Source organism: Dendropsophus ebraccatus, chromosome 7 (assembly GCF_027789765.1).
Source record: "Dendropsophus ebraccatus isolate aDenEbr1 chromosome 7, aDenEbr1.pat, whole genome shotgun sequence".
Taxonomy (NCBI): domain Eukaryota; kingdom Metazoa; phylum Chordata; class Amphibia; order Anura; family Hylidae; genus Dendropsophus; species Dendropsophus ebraccatus.
This window is the reverse complement of record NC_091460.1, coordinates 18053681-18075667: the sequence shown is the minus strand read 5'-3', so window position 1 is coordinate 18075667 and position 21987 is coordinate 18053681. Positions and strand designations below refer to the sequence as shown.

The 21987-nt window shown below is 45.2% G+C and overlaps 1 protein-coding gene across 1 annotated transcript in view; it reads left to right on the top strand.

The window, feature by feature from the left end:
• The window catches only part of VAX2 (ventral anterior homeobox 2), a 58507-nt gene that overhangs the window by 21544 nt on the left and 14976 nt on the right, over positions 1-21987 (top strand). The window contains exon 2 of the mRNA XM_069976302.1: positions 1261-1448. Coding sequence (XP_069832403.1) covers positions 1261-1448 — 188 coding nt within the window. The remainder of the gene's footprint in view (positions 1-1260; positions 1449-21987) is intronic.

Here is a 21987-nt window from a genome sequence, read left to right as displayed (position 1 = left end):
CACCATCAGTGGGCAGTGTGCCCTCCCCACATCATCACACCATCAGTGGGCAGTGTGCCCTCCCCACATCATCACACCATCAGTGGGCAGTGTGCCCTCCCCACATCATCACACCAGCAGGGGGCAGTGTGTCCTTCACACATCCTTGCACCAGCTGAGGAGACAGCATGTGCTCCACATCATTGAACCAGCAGGGAGCAGTGTGTTCTCCCCACATCATCACACCAGCAGGGGGCAGTGTGTTCTCACATCATCACACCAGCAGGGGGCAGTGTGTCCTCCTCACATTATCACACCAGCAGGGGGCAGTGTGCCCTCCCCACATCATCACACCATCAGTGGGCAGTGTGCCCTCCCCACATCATCACACCAACAGAGGGCAGTGTGTCCTTCACACATCCTTGCACCAGCTGAGGAGACAGCATGTACTCCACATCATTGAACCAGCAGGGAGCAGTGTGTTCTCCCCACATCATCACACCAGCAGGGGGCGGTGTGTTCTCACATAATCACACCAGCAGGGGGCAGTGTGTCCTCCTCACATTATCACACCAGCAGGGGGCAGTGTGTTCTTACATCATCACACCAGCAGGGGGCAGTGTGTCCTCCTCACATTATCACACCAGCAGGGGGCAGTGTGTTCTCACATCATCACACCAGCAGGGGGCAGTGTGTCCTCCTCACATTATCACACCAGTAGGGGGCAGTCTGTCCTCTCCAAATCTTCACACCAGCACAATCCCTGAAGTTTCTGGTTTCAGGTTACATATTATTGTAATTTTGATTTTTATTACATGTAAATGGTATGACACCAGCCAGTGGCAGCTGCTAAAGTAACATTATGGGGGACATTTATTAAGTCCAGCGTTTTCTGTCCCCGCAGCTCTGACATTTCAGAGATTTATGTAGAGGCGCATTAAATCCTGTGCGAATCAGTGCGCGCGCCAGGAAACCTACGCCAGCTCAGAGCTGGCGTAGGTTTCCTGTCTATTTTCTGGTTGAAAAAATGATGAATTAAGTGGACTCCCCGTTCCGCCCCCTCCACACACCCTCCCCTCCCCGCCCCCTCCCCGCCCTCTTCGCTTTTTTCATTGATAAATGTCCCCCTATGTCTTTTTGAACCATCTTTTATAACTTTTGATGGCTTCACCGTCTTTTGGATGGTTCAATCAACACGCCGTCTTATTGGTGAAATCCTTGAAATGCGTGGACTCATTCGTTCTTTTGATGTTATTCTTTTGTCTCTTTCTTTCCCTCAAGATGCCAAAGGGACGATCCGGGAGATTGTTCTCCCCAAAGGCCTGGACCTCGACCGGCCAAAGCGCACCAGAACCTCCTTCACCGCAGAGCAGCTGTACCGCTTGGAGCTGGAGTTCCAGAGGTGCCAGTACGTTGTCGGCAGAGAGAGGACCGAGTTGGCGAGACAGCTCAACTTGTCAGAGACGCAGGTGAGAGCGAGATGTTGTCTAGTGTTTCCTTCTTTAGGATTATTTTCTTCTTCAGCAGTGTTCACTTATAATCATTAGGTAGACACAGCATATGGCTTCAGATGCTGCATATGGTACAATATGGTTAAAGGGGTTATCCAGCGCTACAAAAACATGGCAACTTCCCCCCATCCCTTGTCTCCAGATTGGGTGGGGTTTCAAACTCAGTTCCATTGAAGTAAATGGAGCTTAATTGCAAACCACATCTGAACTGGAGACAAGAAAGGGGGGAAAGTGGCCATGTTTTTGTAGCGCTGGATAACCCCTTTAAGAAGGAGAAGGTGACATCACTTGTTACAGATTTCTATGATGTATTCTCAGCAATGTCACCGCCCTCTAAAGAATGGATAGGCTGTATTCTCGGTGACGTAACCACCTTCTAAGGGCTGACATTCCCCAGTAAGGGTATATACACACTGCTTAAAACAGACGGAAACGCTGTCGCGAAATCCGCAGCTAACGCCCGCTCGTGGACAGCTCCAGGCGCGCGCGTCTCCGCCTGTGTCATAGACTACATTCTATGCACAAACGGATTCCTTCCTCCGGCCAAAAAATGATCAAATTCATTCTTTGAACGGAGGAAGGAATCCGCCCGTGCATAGAATGGAGTCTATCACACGGGTGGAGACGTGCGCGCCCACCGCTGTTACGCAGTTAAGCAGTGTGCACATACCCTCTGTGAGTGCCTATGTGCTAGATCAGCGCTTGCTTACTGAGCCTATACGCAGCTTGAGACTATGTTCACACAAATTATATTTTCGTAAAATCACTGCCGTTGTACAACGGCCATGATTATTAAGAAAATATATGTGCCTTTGCTGCCTATGGGATCCCGGCCAGAGCGTATACACATAGTATACGCTCCGGCCAGAATCCCTAGCGGCGCCGCAAACAACTGACATGTCAGTTTTCTGCGGCCGCTATTCATTGAATAGCGGCCGCAGAAAACCATGTCAGAGCACACTATGGAGCGGGTGGCTGTGACCGCAAGCTCCATAGTGTGCTGTGGGGAGTTCTGATGCGGGCGTGCACGGATACGCCCGCATTAGAACTTCGCGGGGCTAAAGATCATCTGGCCGGTACTGCAGTACTGGCCGGAAAGATCTTTTAAGAGACCGGCCGTTCTGTGACCCGACCGGGTCACGGAACGGCCGTTCTCTTTTGACGTGGGAACATAGCCTGATAATGTACATAAGGACTGAAAAATAATAAATAATGAAAAATAATAAAGTTCATACTTACCTATTCTCCCCTGGTGTCCTGCAGCCTTTGCCTGTGTTTCCTGCTCACTGTTACTGCTTCTGGCCCAGACTCTTCAGTGACAGGCCACGCCTGTGATTGGCTGAGCGGCCTGTGGGTGTGTTCACACTTCAGAATCCGGGCAGATAACCTGCCTGGATGTCAATTCTTTGGGCGGGTGGTTGAATCTGCCTGACCATAGAACGGAGCCTACAGAAAAGGTAGAGATGTGCGTGAACGCCAGCGAGGGCGAGCGGCAGAATCTGTGGCGAGTTATCCGCCCGCATTCCATAGTGTGAATGCACCCCGTTACAGAAGAGACTGGGCCAGAAGCATCAGGGGTGAGTGGGAAAAGGCTGCAGAACATCAGGGGAGCATAGGTAAGTATAAACTTATATTTATATTGTCATCAGCCGTCGGAGCACACCACCAGATGTAGTCATGCACGGCCGATGATCTTTAAACATGTTTAAAAGACAACAATCAGTCAACCGCCCTCGTAATGAATGTCAGTGGTCTCTATTGTTAGGATAGGCTGCATTCTCAAATATGTTGTCACTTCCCTGTGAATTGATTGGCTGTCTTCTCAATGATGTCAGTGGTCTGTCAGTGGTCTGTAGTAAATGCCTAGAGGTGATTATTAGTGATGTCACTGCTCTCTATTGATTAGATGCACTGTATTCTTAGTGATGTCACTGCTCTCTATTGATTAGATACACTGCTGTCTTAGTGATGTCACTGCTCTCTAGCAGATAGGCTGCATGGTCGGGGATGTCACTGCTCTCTAGCAGATAGGCTGCACGGTCGGGGATGTCACTGCTCTCTAGCAGATAGGCTGCACGGTCGGTGATGTCACTGCTCTCTAGCAGATAGGCTGCACGGTCGGGGATGTCACTGCTCTCTAGCAGATAGGCTGCACGGTCGGGGATGTCACTGCTCTCTAGCAGATAGGCTGCACGGTCGGTGATGTCACTGCTCTCTAGCAGATAGGCTGCACGGTCGGGGATGTCACTGCTCTCTAGCAGATAGGCTGCATGGTCGGTGATGTCACTGCTCTCTAGCAGATAGGCTGCACGGTCGGGGATGTCACTGCTCTCTAGCAGATAGGCTGCACGGTCGGGGATGTCACTGCTCTCTAGCAGATAGGCTGCACGGTCGGGGATGTCACTGCTCTCTAGCAGATAGGCTGCACGGTCGGGGATGTCACTGCTCTCTAGCAGATAGGCTGCACGGTCGGGGATGTCCGTGCTCTCTAGCAGATAGGCTGCACGGTCGGGGATGTCACTGCTGTCTAGCAGATAGGCTGCATGGTCGGGGATGTCACTGCTCTCTAGCAGATAGGCTGCATGGTCGGGGATGTCACTGCTCTCTAGCAGATAGGCTGCACGGTCGGGGATGTCCGTGCTCTCTAGCAGGTAGGCTGCATGGTCTATGATGTCACTGCTCTCTAGCAGATAGGCTGCACGGTCGGGGATGTCACTGCTCTCTAACAGATAGGCTGCACGGTCGGGGATGTCACTGCTCTCTAGCAGATAGGCTGCACGGTCGGGGATGTCACTGCTCTCTAGCAGATAGGCTGCACGGTCGGGGATGTCACTGCTCTCTAGCAGATAGGCTGCATGGTCGGGGATGTCACTGCTCTCTAGCAGATAGGCTGCACGGTCGGGGATGTCCGTGCTCTCTAGCAGGTAGGCTGCATGGTCTATGATGTCACTGCTCTCTAGCAGATAGGCTGCACGGTCGGGGATGTCACTGCTCTCTAGCAGATAGGCTGCACGGTCGGGGATGTCACTGCTCTCTAGCAGATAGGCTGCACGGTCGGGGATGTCACTGCTCTCTAGCAGATAGGCTGCACGGTCGGGGATGTCACTGCTCTCTAGCAGATAGGCTGCACGGTCGGGGATGTCCGTGCTCTCTAGCAGATAAGCTGCACGGTCGGGGATGTCCGTGCTCTCTAGCAGATAGGCTGCACGGTCGGGGATGTCCGTGCTCTCTAGCAGATAGGCTGCATGGTTGATGATGTCACTGCTCTCTAGCAGATAGGCTGCACGGTCGGGGATGTCACTGCTCTCTAGCAGATAGGCTGCATGGTCGGGGATGTCACTGCTCTCTAGCAGATGTGATAAATGCCTGGATGTTATTATCAGTGATGCTATTGCTCTCTAGTCAGTCGATGCGCCTCTAGTGATGTCACATGTTTCTAATGAATACATAGGCTGCTTTCTAAGGATTATCACTGGTAAACAGCGTTCAGTGAACGAATAGGCTGCGTTCTTATGGCTATATTCACACATGGTATTTCCGTCAGTCTTTTGATCATTTCTCAACCAAAACCAGGATCAAAAAACACAGAAACTGTGCAAATCTTTCCATTATACATTTGTCCTGTCAGTTCCTGGTTTTAGTTGAAAAAAGACTGATGGAAATACTATCTACAGTATGTGTGAACATAGCCTATTGATGTCGCTGTTGTCTAGTAAATGTATAGTCTGCATGCCTAATGATGTCACTGCTCTCTTGTGAATGGATATCCTGCATTATTAATGATGTCACCGCTTTCTAGTAAATGCATAGTCTGCATACTTAAAGGGAATCTGTTACTTAAACGAGGGCAGCATAAACTAGTGACAGAAATGCTAAACAGATCAGTGTATTACTGACATCATTCTGTTCAGCCGTTCATCTAATATGCAGGAGAATGTGATTCTTGCCGCTCCCCTCCCCCTGCCCTCCAGCTGCTGATTGGATAGCATGGATCGATAACTACAAATCAGCAGCTGATGGGCAGAGTTTTCTGCTTCTCATGAATATCCAGGACTACTGGGCTCATGCACATAATGGAGAGGACTACTTATTGTCCATGTCATTAAGGAGGATTTCTAGTGATGGATATGCTGCATACTTGATGTCACTGATCTCTAGAGATGGATGTGCTGCATACTTGATGTCACAGATCTCTAGTGATGGATATGCTGCATACTTGATGTCACTGCTCTCTAGAGATGGATATGCTGCATACTTGATTTCACAGATCTCTAGTGATGGATATGCTCCATACTTGATGTCACAGATCTCTAGTGATGGATATGCTGCATACTTGATGTCACTGATCTCTAGTGATGGATAGGCTGTATTCTCAGTGATGTCACCACTGATCTCTAGTGATGGGTAGGCTGTATTCTCAGTGATGTCACTGATCTCTAGTGATGGATAGGCTGTATTCTCAGTGATGTCACCATTGATATCTAGTGATGGATAGGCTGTATTCTCAGTGATGACACCGCTGATCTCTAGTGATGGATAGGCTGTATTCTCAGTGATGTCACCGCTGATCTCTAGTGATAGATAGGCTGTATTCTCAGTGATGTCACCGCTGATCTCTAGTGATAGATAGGCTGTATTCTCAGTGATGTCACTGCTGATCTCTAGTGATGGATAGGCTGTATTCTCAGTGATGTCACTGATCTCTATTGATGGATAGGCTGTATTCTCAGTGATGTCACTGATCTCTAGTGATGGATAGGCTGTATTCTCCGTGATGTCACCGCTGATCTCTAGTGATGGATAGGCTGTATTCTCAGTGATGTCACTGCTGATCTCTAGTGATGGATAGGCTGTATTCTGTGATGTCACAGCTGATCTCTAGTGATAGGCTGTATTCTCAGTGATGTCACTGCTGATCTCTAGTGATGGATAGGCTGTATTCTCAGGGATGTCACTGATCTCTAGTGATGGATAGGCTGTATTCTCCGTGATGTCACTGATCTCTAGTGATGGATAGGCTGTATTCTCAGTGATGTCACCGCTGATCTCTAGTGATGGATAGGCTGTATTCTCAGTGATGTCACTGCTGATCTCTAGTGATGGATAGGCTGTATTCTCAGTGATGTCACCTTTGATCTCTAGTGATGGATAGGCTGTATTCTCAGTGATGTCACTGCTGATCTCTAGTGATGGATAGGCTGTATTCTCAGTGATGTCACTGCTGATCTCTAGTGATGGATAGGCTGTATTCTCAGTGATGTCACCGCTCATCTCTAGTGATGGATAGGCTGTATTCTCAGTGATGTCACTGCTCATCTCTAGTGATGGATAGGCTGTATTCTCAGTGATGTCACTGCTGATCTCTAGTGATGGATAGGCTGTATTCTCAGTGATGGATAGGCTGTATTCTCAGTGATGTCACTGCTGATCTCTAGTGATGGATAGGCTGTATTCTCAGTGATGTCACCGTGGATCTCTAGTGATGGATAGGCTGTATCCTCAGTGATGTCATTGCTGATCTCTAGTGATGGATAGGCTGTATTCTCAGTGATGTCACTGCTGATCTCTAGTGATGGATAGGCTGTATTCTCAGTGATGTCACTGATCTCTAGTGATGGATAGGCTGTATTCTCAGTGATGTCACTGCTGATCTCTAGTGATGGATAGGCTGTATTCTCAGTGATGTCACCGCTGATCTCTAGTGATGGATAGGCTGTATTCTCAGTGATGTCACCACTGATCTCTAGTGATGGGTAGGCTGTATCTTCAGTGATGTCACTGCTGATCTCTAGTGATGGATAGGCTGTATCCTCAGTGATGTCACTGCTGATCTCTAGTGATGGATAGGCTGTATTCTCAGTGATGTCACCGCTGATCTCTAGTGATGGATAGGCTGTATTCTCAGTGATGTCACCGCTGATCTCTAGTGATGGATAGGCTGTATTCTCAGTGATGTCACTGCTGATCTCTAGTGATGGATAGGCTGTATTCTCAGTGATGTCACTGATCTCTATTGATGGATAGGCTGTATTCTCAGTGATGTCACTGATCTCTAGTGATGGATAGGCTGTATTCTCCGTGATGTCACCACTGATCTCTAGTGATGTATAGGCTGTATTCTCAGTGATGTCACTGCTGATCTCTAGTGATGGATAGGCTGTATTCTCAGTGATGTCACCATTGATCTCTAGTGATGGATAGGCTGTATTCTCAGTGATGTCACTGATCTCTATTGATGGATAGGCTGTATTCTCAGTGATGTCACTGATCTCTAGTGATGGATAGGCTGTATTCTCAGTGATGTCACTGATCTCTAGTGATGGATAGGCTGTATTCTCAGGGATGTCACCGCTGATCTCTAGTGATGGATAGGCTGTATTCTCAGTGATGTCACTGCTGATCTCTAGTGATGGATAGGCTGTATTCTCAGTGATGTCACCATTGATCTCTAGTGATGGATAGGCTGTATTCTCAGTGATGTCACTGCTGATCTCTAGTGATGGATAGGCTGTATTCTCAGTGATGTCACTGCTGATCTCTAGTGATGGATAGGCTGTATTCTCAGTGATGTCACCGCTCATCTCTAGTGATGGATAGGCTGTATTCTCAGTGATGTCACTGCTCATCTCTAGTGATGGATAGGCTGTATTCTCAGTGATGTCACCACTGATCTCTAGTGATGGGTAGGCTGTATCTTCAGTGATGTCACTGCTGATCTCTAGTGATGGATAGGCTGTATCCTCAGTGATGTCACTGCTGATCTCTAGTGATGGATAGGCTGTATTCTCAGTGATGTCACCGCTGATCTCTAGTGATGGATAGGCTGTATTCTCAGTGATGTCACCGCTGATCTCTAGTGATGGATAGGCTGTATTCTCAGTGATGTCACTGCTGATCTCTAGTGATGGATAGGCTGTATTCTCAGTGATGTCACTGATCTCTATTGATGGATAGGCTGTATTCTCAGTGATGTCACTGATCTCTAGTGATGGATAGGCTGTATTCTCCGTGATGTCACCACTGATCTCTAGTGATGTATAGGCTGTATTCTCAGTGATGTCACTGCTGATCTCTAGTGATGGATAGGCTGTATTCTCAGTGATGTCACCATTGATCTCTAGTGATGGATAGGCTGTATTCTCAGTGATGTCACTGATCTCTATTGATGGATAGGCTGTATTCTCAGTGATGTCACTGATCTCTAGTGATGGATAGGCTGTATTCTCAGTGATGTCACTGATCTCTAGTGATGGATAGGCTGTATTCTCAGTGATGTCACCGCTGATCTCTAGTGATGGATAGGCTGTATTCTCAGTGATGTCACTGCTGATCTCTAGTGATGGATAGGCTGTATTCTCAGTGATGTCACCATTGATCTCTAGTGATGGATAGGCTGTATTCTCAGTGATGTCACTGCTGATCTCTAGTGATGGATAGGCTGTATTCTCAGTGATGTCACTGCTGATCTCTAGTGATGGATAGGCTGTATTCTCAGTGATGTCACCGCTCATCTCTAGTGATGGATAGGCTGTATTCTCAGTGATGTCACTGCTCATCTCTAGTGATGGATAGGCTGTATTCTCAGTGATGTCACTGCTCATCTCTAGTGATGGATAGGCTGTATTCTCAGTGATGTCACTGCTGATCTCTAGTGATGGATAGGCTGTATTCTCAGTGATGGATAGGCTGTATTCTCAGTGATGTCACTGCTGATCTCTAGTGATGGATAGGCTGTATTCTCAGTGATGTCACCGTGGATCTCTAGTGATGGATAGGCTGTATCCTCAGTGATGTCACTGCTGATCTCTAGTGATGGATAGGCTGTATTCTCAGTGATGTCACCGCGGATCTCTAGTGATGGATAGGCTGTATTCTCAGTGATGTCACTGCTGATCTCTAGTGATGGATAGGCTGTATTCTCAGTGATGTCACTGATCTCTAGTGATGGATAGGCTGTATTCTCAGTGATGTCACTGCTGATCTCTAGTGATGGATAGGCTGTATTCAGTGATGGATAGGCTGTATTCTCAGTGATGTCACCGCTGATCTCTAGTGATGGATAGGCTGTATTCTCAGTGATGTCACCACTGATCTCTAGTGATGGGTAGGCTGTATCTTCAGTGATGTCACTGCTGATCTCTAGTGATGGATAGGCTGTATCCTCAGTGATGTCACTGCTGATCTCTAGTGATGGATAGGCTGTATTCTCAGTGATGTCACCGCTGATCTCTAGTGATGGATAGGCTGTATTCTCAGTGATGTCACTGCTGATCTCTAGTGATGGATAGGCTGTATTTGTTGACAGCCTTTAAATAAACAGTAAGATAGTACTATATGTGGTTACTAGGAAATAAAGGAAATGTTTTTTGGTCATTGGACCCAAAGTACAATACTTAAAGGGGTATTCCCATCTGGAGAAGTTATGTCCTATCCACTGTATATCAAGGAGGCATAACTAGCAGATCGCTCGGCCCTGTAGAATGAATAAACCGGCATCTGGCAGCTTCCTGGATTTGGGAGTCCCCATTCTCGAGATTGTGGGGGGGGGGCCCAGCGCACCTACTACGATCTCTTAGTTGTCCCCTATCTTGTGGATACTGTGGATCCCTAGCTCAGGCCATACTTATCTATGTCCATGTTAGTGTTTAAGGACAACATGTAACACTGGCCGGTGCCTAGACCAGATGCGGTTTATAATCTTCAAATCCTTAAAACTAGTTATAAACCCCAGAGATTACATCATGGGGGTCCATGTTCATGCGGCTCCGCAGCTCCCGCAGCCTATAAGTGACCCTTTAGTGATATGGAGTCGGAAATGCTGCGGAGGGGAAGCAAAGCTTCTGGTATGGCTCGGGATCGGGATGCCTGCTGGCTGTGACGGGAGCTAATGACTGGTTTAATGTGAGCGCTATGAAAGTAGTAATCAAGATTTATCAAGTAGTGTTCCAAACCGTTCACGAGGAAAAACCTATAGAAAAAAGAGCTGGAAATCCAAATTCTCAAAACTGGATTGTACGAGGTTTATTAGACTGTAAATTATGATGGATTTTCTGGTCTTTTTCACAATGTATCTCTGGAAGAAATTTTTACTTGATGACATCTCCATGTCAGTGGCCACTTGTGGCCTTAAGGGTGTTGTCTCCTGAAGACAACACCTGTCAGATAGAGGCAAGTGAACTGATGGCCGGGGGTCTGGTATCTACAAGCCTCGGGGTTTCACCGGTTACTTCTGGGGATGTGGCCTCTGGCCTGATATTACCCTGCAGTGCCTGTAAATACAGGGAAGGTTATGTACAGACGAGCCAGGGCCACTAGATTGGCTCTCTTTATGCTAGTATAGTATACAGGGAACGGTTGAAGATATAGGTGTCATCATCCTGTACCCCAAGTGTCATTATCCTGTACCCCGATAGTCATCATGCTGTACCCCAAGTGTCATTATGCTATACCTCAAGTGTCATTATCCTGTACCCCAAGTGTCATTATCCTGTACCCCAAGTGTCATTAGCCTGCACCCCAAGTGTCATTATTCTGTACCCCGATAGTCATTATCCTGTACCCCAAGTGTCATTATCCTGTACCCCAAGTGTCATTATCCTGTACCCCAAGTGTCACTATCCTGTACCCAAAGTGTCATTAGCCTGCACCCCAAGTGTCATTATCCTGTACTCCGATAGTCATTATGCTGTACCCCAAGTGTCACTATCCTGTACCCCAAGTGTCCTTATCCTGTACCCCAAGTGTCATTATCCTGTACCCAGAGTGTCACTATCCTGTACCCCAAGTGTCACTATCCTGTACCCTAAGTGTCATTATCCTGTACCCCAAGTGTCATTATCCTGTACCCCAAGTGTCATTATGCTGTACCCCAAGTGTCATTATGCTGTACCCCAAGTGTCATTATGCTGTACCCCAAGTGTCATTATGCTGTACCCCAAGTGTCACTATCCTGTACCCCAAGTGTCACCATCTTGCACCCCAAGTGTCATTATGCTGTACCCCAAGTGTCATTACCCTGTACCCCAAGTGTCATTATCCTGTACCCCAAGTGCTGCTCTGGTTCTGGGACATTGTATGTAATGATGTAATGTATCTGGGACTCCTTATGGACAATAACTCATTGCTCTTAAGTCCAAATTTTTTTTGTACCCTTCCATCTCCATAGAATTTATATCGTACAGAACAAAATAGTGAAGACACCAAAATATTTGGACTTGTTCTCCCCAACTATTGTAATAAAACCTTAGGAGGACCAGAAATAGTTCTAGTTTCAGAGCGCATGTCATGATCCGGGCTTTATATAACATACAGAATTCTTTGGCTTCATATACCGTAATATACAGAATTCTTTGGCTTCATATACCGTAATATACAGAATTCTTTGGCTTTATATAATATACAGAATTCTTTGGCTTTATATACCGTAATATACATAATTCTATGGCTTTATATAATAAACATAATTCTTTGGCTTTATATACCGTATTATACATAATTCTTAATTCTTTTACATTCTGGACACTAAATCCTAGCTGCCCAATGGTACAAAGAAAAATCCCTGCATGTTGTATAGTCAGTATGTGCCATCAAAACACAGCAGCAATGCATGGTCCATATGTGTGTCAAGCGGGATCCAGGAGTCACAGATAGGTTAATAAATTCTTATAGGTTATAAGTTCAAGGAGGAAATCTGCAAAGAAGCATCTGGCCTTTGGATATTGAGACGTGGAGGGACTAGGCAGCTGCAGCATAAGTAGGTCGCTGAATGCATCCGGCACGGTCCGCCCCCCGGCAGCAGACAGCGGCATCCATACATAGATGTCTCCTATAGGCTCGGCTGTAGATATGGAATGGTTGCATTGACATTACTCTACCGCTTCATTCTTTACTTCCGCCATAACTGCTTTACATTTTGATATGTATACGGCCGTTGTTTTGTGGGTCACTGGAGCTCACGAGCGTGGCCTCCTTTGCATGTTCGCACGTACTCAACGTATACAACATGCCCATTGACAAACGTGTCAAGGACGTGTAACTGCTGACATCCCTATCATGGTTTAATCCCTCAACCGGAGGGGAGGCAAGTGCAGAGCTTAAGGCTTAATCGACTGAAGTCACTGTCATCGCAGCTGAACAGATTTAAAGGCCCGGGTCATCCACAGGGCACAACCGAGTCACCCCCCACCCCACCGAGGCACGTAGAGTCCAAGAGCTATAAAAAGCAGCTATATCAATTGGCGCCAAGTCCCGTGGATCCTTTAGTTCGAGGAGATCAGTGGCGGAGAGAGAATCTTATGGCGGGAAACTCTAGATTCTCCTCCCATATACCATTCTACACATAAAGATTGACGAAGGGCATTTACCGAAATGGAAATTGCCCTTCTACATAACTGATATGGGCAAGAAGTAGGAAAGGGACTTGATGCTTCAACCATTTGGCCCCAGCATAGCCTTCCCGTGTTCTTTCATATGTCGTCCTCGAACTGCCATGTCTTTACGTGAAATCATGCAAGGATGACCCAACATGTCTATATAGGTCCACCTGGTAGCTGGTACAGCTGTGTAGAGTTACCAATCCATGGGTGGTCCTAATATGGTGTAGGTTCTAACGTGAGAAAGAGACCTGGCACAGTGCTAGGGTTCTCCATATTGTATGTCCTAAGAATGTGAATGTTTAGTGAACGCTTTCTTCACATGTGGTATTAAAGCCACTAAGGTAGCCATGGGCCCTCATTCATCAGGGTGGTATGCATTGGCACCCTTTTTTATTTTTGTTTTTCACTTTATGGTCTATTGCCAACATATGCCTCTGCATGGTGCATGTGGAAGGACACATTGGGTAATCCCGATGAACATCTCTTACATATAGCCCTAATACATCACTCTCAGGTTGTGTTCACATAAACATCGGCTGTTTTTTGACATATTCACTGCAGTAACAACGGCCGTTGTTCACAGTCTGCTGGATGGATATAATTGACAAGTCAATTTTTACCACAGCCGTAGGAAAACCGTCCATTGTAGAATACATTCCCCATAAGATTCCACACAGTGCTTTTTTTTTTTTTTTTTTAAAGAACGACCGTTTTTTAAATTGCCAACAACAGCTGTCCTTGAGAAAAAAAAAAAACATTATGTGAACATCGCCTTATAGTGCTGGTTATTATTGGATGTCTGTTAAGATAAAAAAAAATCTATAAAATACCATAAGAAGTCTAAAGGTCCCCATACACGTTATACTATACTAGTGGTAAGTTTGGGCGTCACTATAAAGTGTATGGGGGCCTCTCACGTCTCCACTGACAGATGATGCGCCCAATTGCTTTTAACTGTAAGCTTGTCCATATGTGTTTAGTTGCAGCCACTAGAGGCCCAAAGTATCTCCTCCATCTTTGCCTTGGCACACGCAGTGATATCACTTAAAGGGGTTGGCCACTTAATAGTAAAATTGCTCATTGTACAGTATTAGTGAGTGTACTCAATATATATACTGACAGCAGCTCCCTGTGTACCTCATAGAGCTAATATCAGACTCCCCTCCTCCAGGCTGGGCTGCCCTGCTCTGTGGTGTTTTGGTCCATAAGATTGCTTACATGGAGGAGCATGTGACCAGGCCCCGCCCCCCAGTGTCCACCACTGAGCCTGTATATGTCTATGGAGAACACAGTGGACAGGGCCTGGTCACATGCTCCTCCATGTCAGCCATTTTATGGACTGAAACAAAACAGAGCAGGGCAGCCCAGCCTGGAGGAGAGGAGTCTGATGTTAGCTCTATGAGGTACACAGGGAGCTGCTGTCAGTATATACAGTGAGTACACTTACTGATACTTTGTACTGACCTATTTTACTAAAAAGTGGCCAACCCCTTTAATGTGTGCCCTGCAATGGAGGAGAAGGGGCCGGTGGACTGCAAAGGAGGTAGGAGAAGGTAGGTATGTTGTCAGTTTTTTGCAAAGGGGTGGTGGGGCATTCCCAAAGGAAGAAACTACCTGCAGGGTATTCCTAATGGGGACTCTACCTGTTGGGAGGACTGACCTAATGGGGAAACTGTGTATGGAGGGAACTTGTCTCTGTGGGCCTGGCTATCTCTGTCAGGCCCATGGAGCCAAAAGGAGCTCAAAGTGAGACGCTGGACTCTGATCCTGAGATAAGTGAGGGTTCCAGTGATCACACTCCAGACACTCATCATCTGTCATTTGAAAATAGAGAAAAAAAACTTTAGTAGGATCAAATTGGTTATTACGAAATCACCCTATAAGAAAAAGAGCCAATACTGGGGCCCAGTATTGTGCCAGAGCTTGAGCCTACTGGAAAATCAACTGGAATTCTGCTTTGTTGTATAGACTAGGACAGGATGAGCAGAGTCACTTCATTATCATTAGAGGACAAGCAAATTAATGACCTCCTTATTGTGTTGCTTTACTTCTACATAAGCCAGATTGTGTTTTGCTGTATAGACTGGGACAAGACAGGCAGAGTAACTTCATTATCATTTAGACTGGCAAATGAATGACATCTTTATTGAATTGCTTGAGGTCTACATAAGTCAGTTTGTACTTTGCTGTATAGACTGGAACACAATAGGTAGAGTCACTTCGTTATCATTAGAGGACAGGCAAATGAATGACATCTTTATTGGGTTGCTTTAGGTCTACATAAACCAGGTTGTACTTTGCTGTATAGACTGGGAGGGGATAAGCAGAGTCACTTCATTATCATTAGAGGGCAGGCATGTTGTTATACCCACATAAGATTCTGTCATTTAAAGGCATGTACTCAGTCATGTCCCAGAGACTGTAGCTATCGTTGGCATCTCTGTCAGCTGCCATTGATTTCAACTGCACACAACCTCCTGCCCTGTCTCTACAGATACTCCTGGGTGGGTGTGTCTTCAATATGGCCGCCACCATAAAAATGACAAATAAAACTATTTTCACCATTTTAAAAAAGAGCAAACACCTTATTTAGCTTCTATCGACTCATATGTATATCGGTACATGAGATGACGTACATGAGACCTACCCTTTAAGGCATAGGGGGGTGATAGTAACTTCAGTTTCTTTTTATCTGTTCTTCTCCATGTTTCTACTGCTTGTCATTTGTTAAAGAGAAAGGGAGTTTTAGTGCAGACAAGGAAATAAGCAGGCAGAGTGTTTGTTCGTGAGGTTTCTGCGGATGAAATATGGAAAGCTCCAGCAGGGGGCTCAGTTATAATAATAATTGAATGGTCGCCAGCTGAGATTGCAAGCTGGGTCATTTGCCTGTTTATAAAAACAAGCCTTCGTTCCCCTGAATTGAATCCTGAAAAAACCCGCCTCTTACTGTAAGTGTTTTCTCAAGACGCTTGGTAATAGCACCGCCAGGAATGCTAAAATCACTTCATTTCTCTCTTCCCTCCACTTCCAATTCACTTTCTTCCCTCGCTGCCCTTGGAGAATGATCGTGGAAACTGGTGGACCCCTATAGTTATAGATTTTCAGATTGCAGCTGTCCCATCTTTCTCTTATTAAGGCAACCTGTTCTATCAAAGGTTCCTACAAATTGGGTTTTGGCCTTAGTGTAGTCTTGTGTTTCCATGGTTTAGCGCATCACATCTCGTTTACCACCTGGGACGTGCGTCGTGATGTCTTGCGTTAATTGACAGCTGTCACTTTGATGGACATTGTCATAGAAGGGCGGCTACAAGATCATGTGATAATGCCTTCATGCAAAGACCATGGAACACGTCTATCCCAAACACTGATAATCCAAGAGAATCCAGTCCATATTATTTGCCTTTACACCAGATCGGCACTTCACATCGCCAGTTACTCTATCCTACGTCCTTATGTGTCCATGTGACATCTATAGTTATAGATATAAAACTTCTACTGAGCTTGACATGGGGCCAACTTGGTAGGTGTAGTGAATCTCCTGGGGTACTTCAGATTTGCTGTAGGGTGGAATCCTAGGGACAGTAGTTGTCATCCTTTAATTCCTGTGTAGGAATCAAGACTTCACTGTTGAGAACCCCTAGTTCCTTAAAGGAGTACTCCGGTGCCCCCCCTGCCCCCAAAATAAAAGATAGACATACACAGAAAATATACTTACCATTCCACTGGTGATGATCGCCGCTCGAATTTCATACCGGGCGCGTCCCCGCCATCTTCACCCGCTGTCCTCACTTCTGGGTACAGGTGCAGTGAATGGGAGAGAAAAGGCTGCTGGTGTGCATGCGCACTGGCAGCCTTTTCATTGGCTGGAGTGCATCACATGGCTTCCAGCAAGCTCAGCCAATCATGGATGAGCAAGCTGGAAACCACGTGATGCGCTGCTCCCCAAGATGGTGCCCAGGAGAGAAGTACGGGGTCGGCGGTGATTTGATATGTATACTTTATTTAACTTCTGGGGGGGGGGGGGGGGGGAAGAACTGGACCAGACCACTTATTAACACACAATACAAAGTTATATAACTTTATAATGGGTGTTAATTAAGCAGAAAAAGGAAAATGCCACACTACTCTTTTAAGGCACTATTACACCAAGCGATCATCAGCCATATTTGGCCGATTATTGGCTGTTATGACTGATAATCACTTGATATAATAGGTAATGTTAAAAGGCAATGATCAACCGACATGCACAATCTCGGCTGATTGTTGTCTTTCAACTTTAAAGAAGGCAATCCCGCTAGCAACGTTCTGCTGGCCTTCGCTCCATGTAATAGGAAAGCTGGCCAGCAGACTGCCACTATCTCCTATGGACTACCGGGACATTCTAAAGATCACCCAGGCAGCCCCTCCCACAGCTCCCCCCCTTACCTGCTTGCTGTCGGAGCATGCAGTAGCGCAGAGAGCCAACAGGGATCGAGGGGCAAGCGAGCGCTGATCTGACAGGTTGGAGCTCGCCTGCTCCTAATATCGGGCCGTGTAATAGGGCCCTTACTCTCAGAGTAGTCTGGCTATTGGTAGCAGCACTGGAGCAGATAGAATTTGTTATTGGCCAGGCCAAGGTCAGGACAGGAAGAGTTCAGTCAACAGGGGTTACAGTCAGAAGGTCAAGACAAAACAAGTCCCAACAGCATCAGACTAGTATATCCTCAAATTAGAAGATGCACACCTGACCAGACTGGATCCTAGTCCAATGTCCAATAATTAAAGATATGGAGACAGCTTCAAGGTGTCAATTCACATGCGGGTACTTTATTCCACCCGGCAAATGCAACGTTTCAGCTGGCGTAACACCTTAAGTTGTTACGCCAGCCGAAATGTTGCATTTGCCGGGTGGAATAACGTACCAACGTTTGAATTGACACCTTGATGCTGTCTCCAGATCTTTAATAATTAGCAGGTCAAGATAGGCTGAGTTCACGCAACACAAGGAACAATCAACAGGTCAGGGCAGAAACAGTTTAAGCAAAACAAGGAACAGTCAACAAGTCAAGGTAGGTGGAGGTCGGTCAACATAGGTATCATGAGGCAGAAAGTAAAGAGAGGAGGTGTTTGGTCAGTACAGGTAACAGGCTGAAGGTCAGGACAAGCAGCAAAGGAAGAGAATTGTAGAAAAGCCTGGTCAGAACTTGGAAAACATAAGGTTAATATACCTCTCAGGGTCTATGGAACCTTACTGCTCAGGCAAAGACTAAGAAATCAATAGCGCACAATTTCACTTTAAGTAGGCAAGAGCAAAAATGTGCTCTAAGAGTGGACAGAACAATGAAGGTGGTGGGGAGGATGACACAGTAGATAGCCTCAATTGCAACCTGAAGGACTAGTATTCACCCAAATATACAAATAACTTGTAAACTTTCCTTCCATCTGTTTTGAGGTCCACAAGAAATATGGCTCTTCCAATAGGAAGTTTTTTTTTTCTTTTTCCAGAATATATAAAGTGGAGAGTATGTGTAGGTGACATTACCTTTCCTTCATAGATAAGGATACAGGATCTCCATTTCTCACCGAGAATCCAATCATAGTAAATGGGGCTCTCAAAATGCTCCATGGTAGAGTTTAAGGATCATCATGGGGTCCTAATCATTTTACCACCCCTACAATCTGCTAGTTATCCCCTGTGGATCCTTTCCCATGGTCACACCTCTTCAAGGCAATAGTGTGCTTCTGGTGATAGCACTACCTACTGTATATGAAAGTAATGGCGTAGATCACCATGATTCTCTGTAATTTGACAAAGGGCTTCTGGAGACTCGAAACATGTTGTTTTTGGTGAATTTGAATAAACCCTCAGTTTTAATTTATCTGTTCTGGACAACATTATTTGTGCCCTGGTACAACCACCTTGTTGGTTCAGTTGGTTACAGTTGGCTCCATGATTTACACCATTACTTTCATATGTACATCTCCCAGTCTGGTTGGTGTCCTAAACCTGACTGACTGAAGTAGACTTGGCTGATATTTGAGGTTATACGCTGGTTGGTGTTGTGCCCAGAGCGCAACACTCCAAGGTGAGTTTCTCAATTTATCTGCGGCACGGACACCTTGTTATTAAGGTATAATGTGATATTGCGCCTGTGATCTCTTTCCACCTATATGAAGCACTGCCTATATGATGGTGTTGACCAGATAGCTGCTCATTGAAATTCACCTAAAACACTGTTCTTGTAATGGAACACAACTATCTTCTTCATTGGTATCTGCTCCTATATCAGGATCTTCACATACAATAGCTAGCGATCAAATGCTCATTTGTCCAACATATATTCCTGCTTGGTCTACCATTCTTTTTTTGGACCTATTCCAGCAGTTGAATGGACAAAAACTAAAAGTGGCCATACACCTTTAATAACTCACGGCTAAACAGTTATCTCACCTGCCTTCCCACTCACAGGAACGTTCGCCATGGCCGAGCGCTCCTGTGATCTCTATGGGGAGGGTTATCTCTCTCAGAACAAAGAACAAAGGAGTCAGTGCTGATTTTGTGCATCATTTTGTGCATCATTTCTGACTCCTATCTTCACCTACATCTTCTGTCTATCACCCAATCTCTTTATTGCGACAATATAAACTACAGTGAATTGCAATGTTCCCACCAAGACATGTAGGTCAAAGACCTTGACCAAGGGCCTGGCAAAGACCCCATGTTCGGGTCAAAACTTTTGCATTCAATGTACTTTACATTGTTGCAATAAAGAAGATTGGTTGATAGGAATGCTCTTTGCACTTGGCCATGTGTGGTGCCATTTCTTCTAATCTTGTATAGCCACATAGCCACAGGGAGTAGACAGATGTCTAAGTGATAGGTAAAACATGTGTGCCAAGTAATCTATGGATAAGGATAACTAATCACGTTAGTAATTTCGATACTGCCATGCTATTGTCTTCTTCTAAAGTTCTTTCATATAGATTTCAGTAATGGATGGTCTTAATCTGCATGATCGGCCATGCTGGTTTTCCATTACCCTTAATGAAAGGAACCCCTGCCAAAACGATAAAAGGTCATCATCAGCGGCAAATGAGATTAGAAGACGTAAAGGCTGTGATAATTATGGTCTTCGCTAAGTATCCGCCCGCAACAATGGAGCATCTCAGCTCCTGCCTTGCCAGTTGCCCCCTTCTTGCCACTCCATCCCAAAGAGATCATTGCCAACTAAAAGGGAAGCATCGGCTTCATTAAAAACTATTTTACCCTATGGTACCATGTCAAACATTATTGCCTGTACACTTACACCTTCTGATTGACATCTTAGCAAGATCCACCACCTTTGGTAGAGTCATGCCGATCATCGGAAACCCCTCCCCCCCGCCATGGCTCCCTTGCTTGGATTGTTTTATGATCAGCTCTTGGTATACTCTCCTGGGTTGTCTTGTTATACATATATTTCTCTTTACATCGATTAATCTGGGTTTCAAAAACATTCGTACCATTGCGTAAGGTTTTCAAGCCCATCGATCGACATACTGATCGTGATACCTGGTGGACGCTCGAGTACTGGAGAGGTTAAATTATTTTGATATAAAATCGGCTTTTGCCTGGATGCTATTTAGCCCCTGTGTAATTTTTGTATGGCCATAATTGTTATAATGTTGGGTCCGGGACCAGCACATAGAGAAATAGATGCAGAACACAGTTCCCCCTACAGCTGCCATTGTGTTGAACCGCCTGGTTTCAATGCACGCCCATCGCAAAAGCAGGGTGTAAAAATAAAACAACATAGCATGGCAGAGCTTGTTACCGGGATTAGCTCCTTGCATAAATGTGTGTCTCACGTCCCCCATACAATCAGAGTCTCTGCACGTGCATGGCTCTATTGTCCGGGCTATTGCCAATGCTAGATTGCTAGGTGTTTGAATTGTTCACTATGAAGAGAACAGGGAGCAGGGAGCTTTAGCGGAGCCGCACGCGAGATGCCATATTGGGTGCTAGAACCAGCCTAATTTTGATTTGATGGAGGTATGCCAGGTTACTAGAATAGAACTCGCCCGAGGAGCAAAGGCAGGAGGAGGAAGGAGCACACTGACAGAATAAAAAGCGCTGGCATTTTACTCCCACTAAAGTACACAAAAAAAGTTTTTTTTTTTAATAGTCTTTTGTTGGTATAGATTAGGTCCTTCCCTGTAATAAGAATAGCAGCGGGTTGTCCGAGTACACAAAGGTCAGGTTATTATGGTGGCAAGCAAATAATCTTATGTTCTGCTCTGGACAATGCCATGAGTTGCATTAAATTATAATAATCAGTTGTTGTTTTGTATGGGACTAGCAAAATGTGAGCAATTTCAAAAAGTTACAAGTTAAAACTCTGAATATTTCGCTGGCAAGAGATGTGTTATATGGGGGCTAGGATGGTAAACTTTTTGTTTTTTTAATGTGGGTGAAAGTTCTCGGGACCCCTGACCAAATCGAGGCAAATCTTCCACTTGGACTGAAGATGTTCAGTATGAACATAAAATTAAAAACAAAACAAAAAAGCAAAACAACAGTCTGATGGTTAGAGACAACAACACAAATCATCAACGTCTAAGAAAAAACTGTCCTCAAGAAAAGACTGAGATGGTCCCCAACCTTACTAGGCCAAGGGACAATCCGAACGGCTTCTCATTTGGTTACCAATGTTTTCAAAATATTTAAAATTTTCAAAAATTTTAAGGTAAATTCAGTGTAGCTGTAATTTTTTTTAATGTAAGTGTTAGTGTAATTGTGTTCTTGTTAGGTGTAATACGGTTGTTGTTAGTGCAATGGTGTTGTTGTTAGTGATATTTTTGTTAGTGTTCTAGTTAATGTTCTTAGTAGTAATAGTGTTGTTGTTTTTAGTGTTATAGAGTTATTGTTAGTTGTTATTAGCGTAACTTTGTTGTTAGTTGTAATACTTTTGATAGTTGTTGTTTACTTGTACTAGAGATGTTTTTAGTTATAATAGTATTAGTTGTTATTGTAATGGTGTTGTTAGTTATAGTTGTAAGGTATAATAGTGTTATTAGTTCTTTTTAGCTGTATTATTATTGTTAGTTGTGATAGTGTTGTTAGTTGTACTGGTTAATCTTTAGTTTTTTTTTGTTGTAATCGT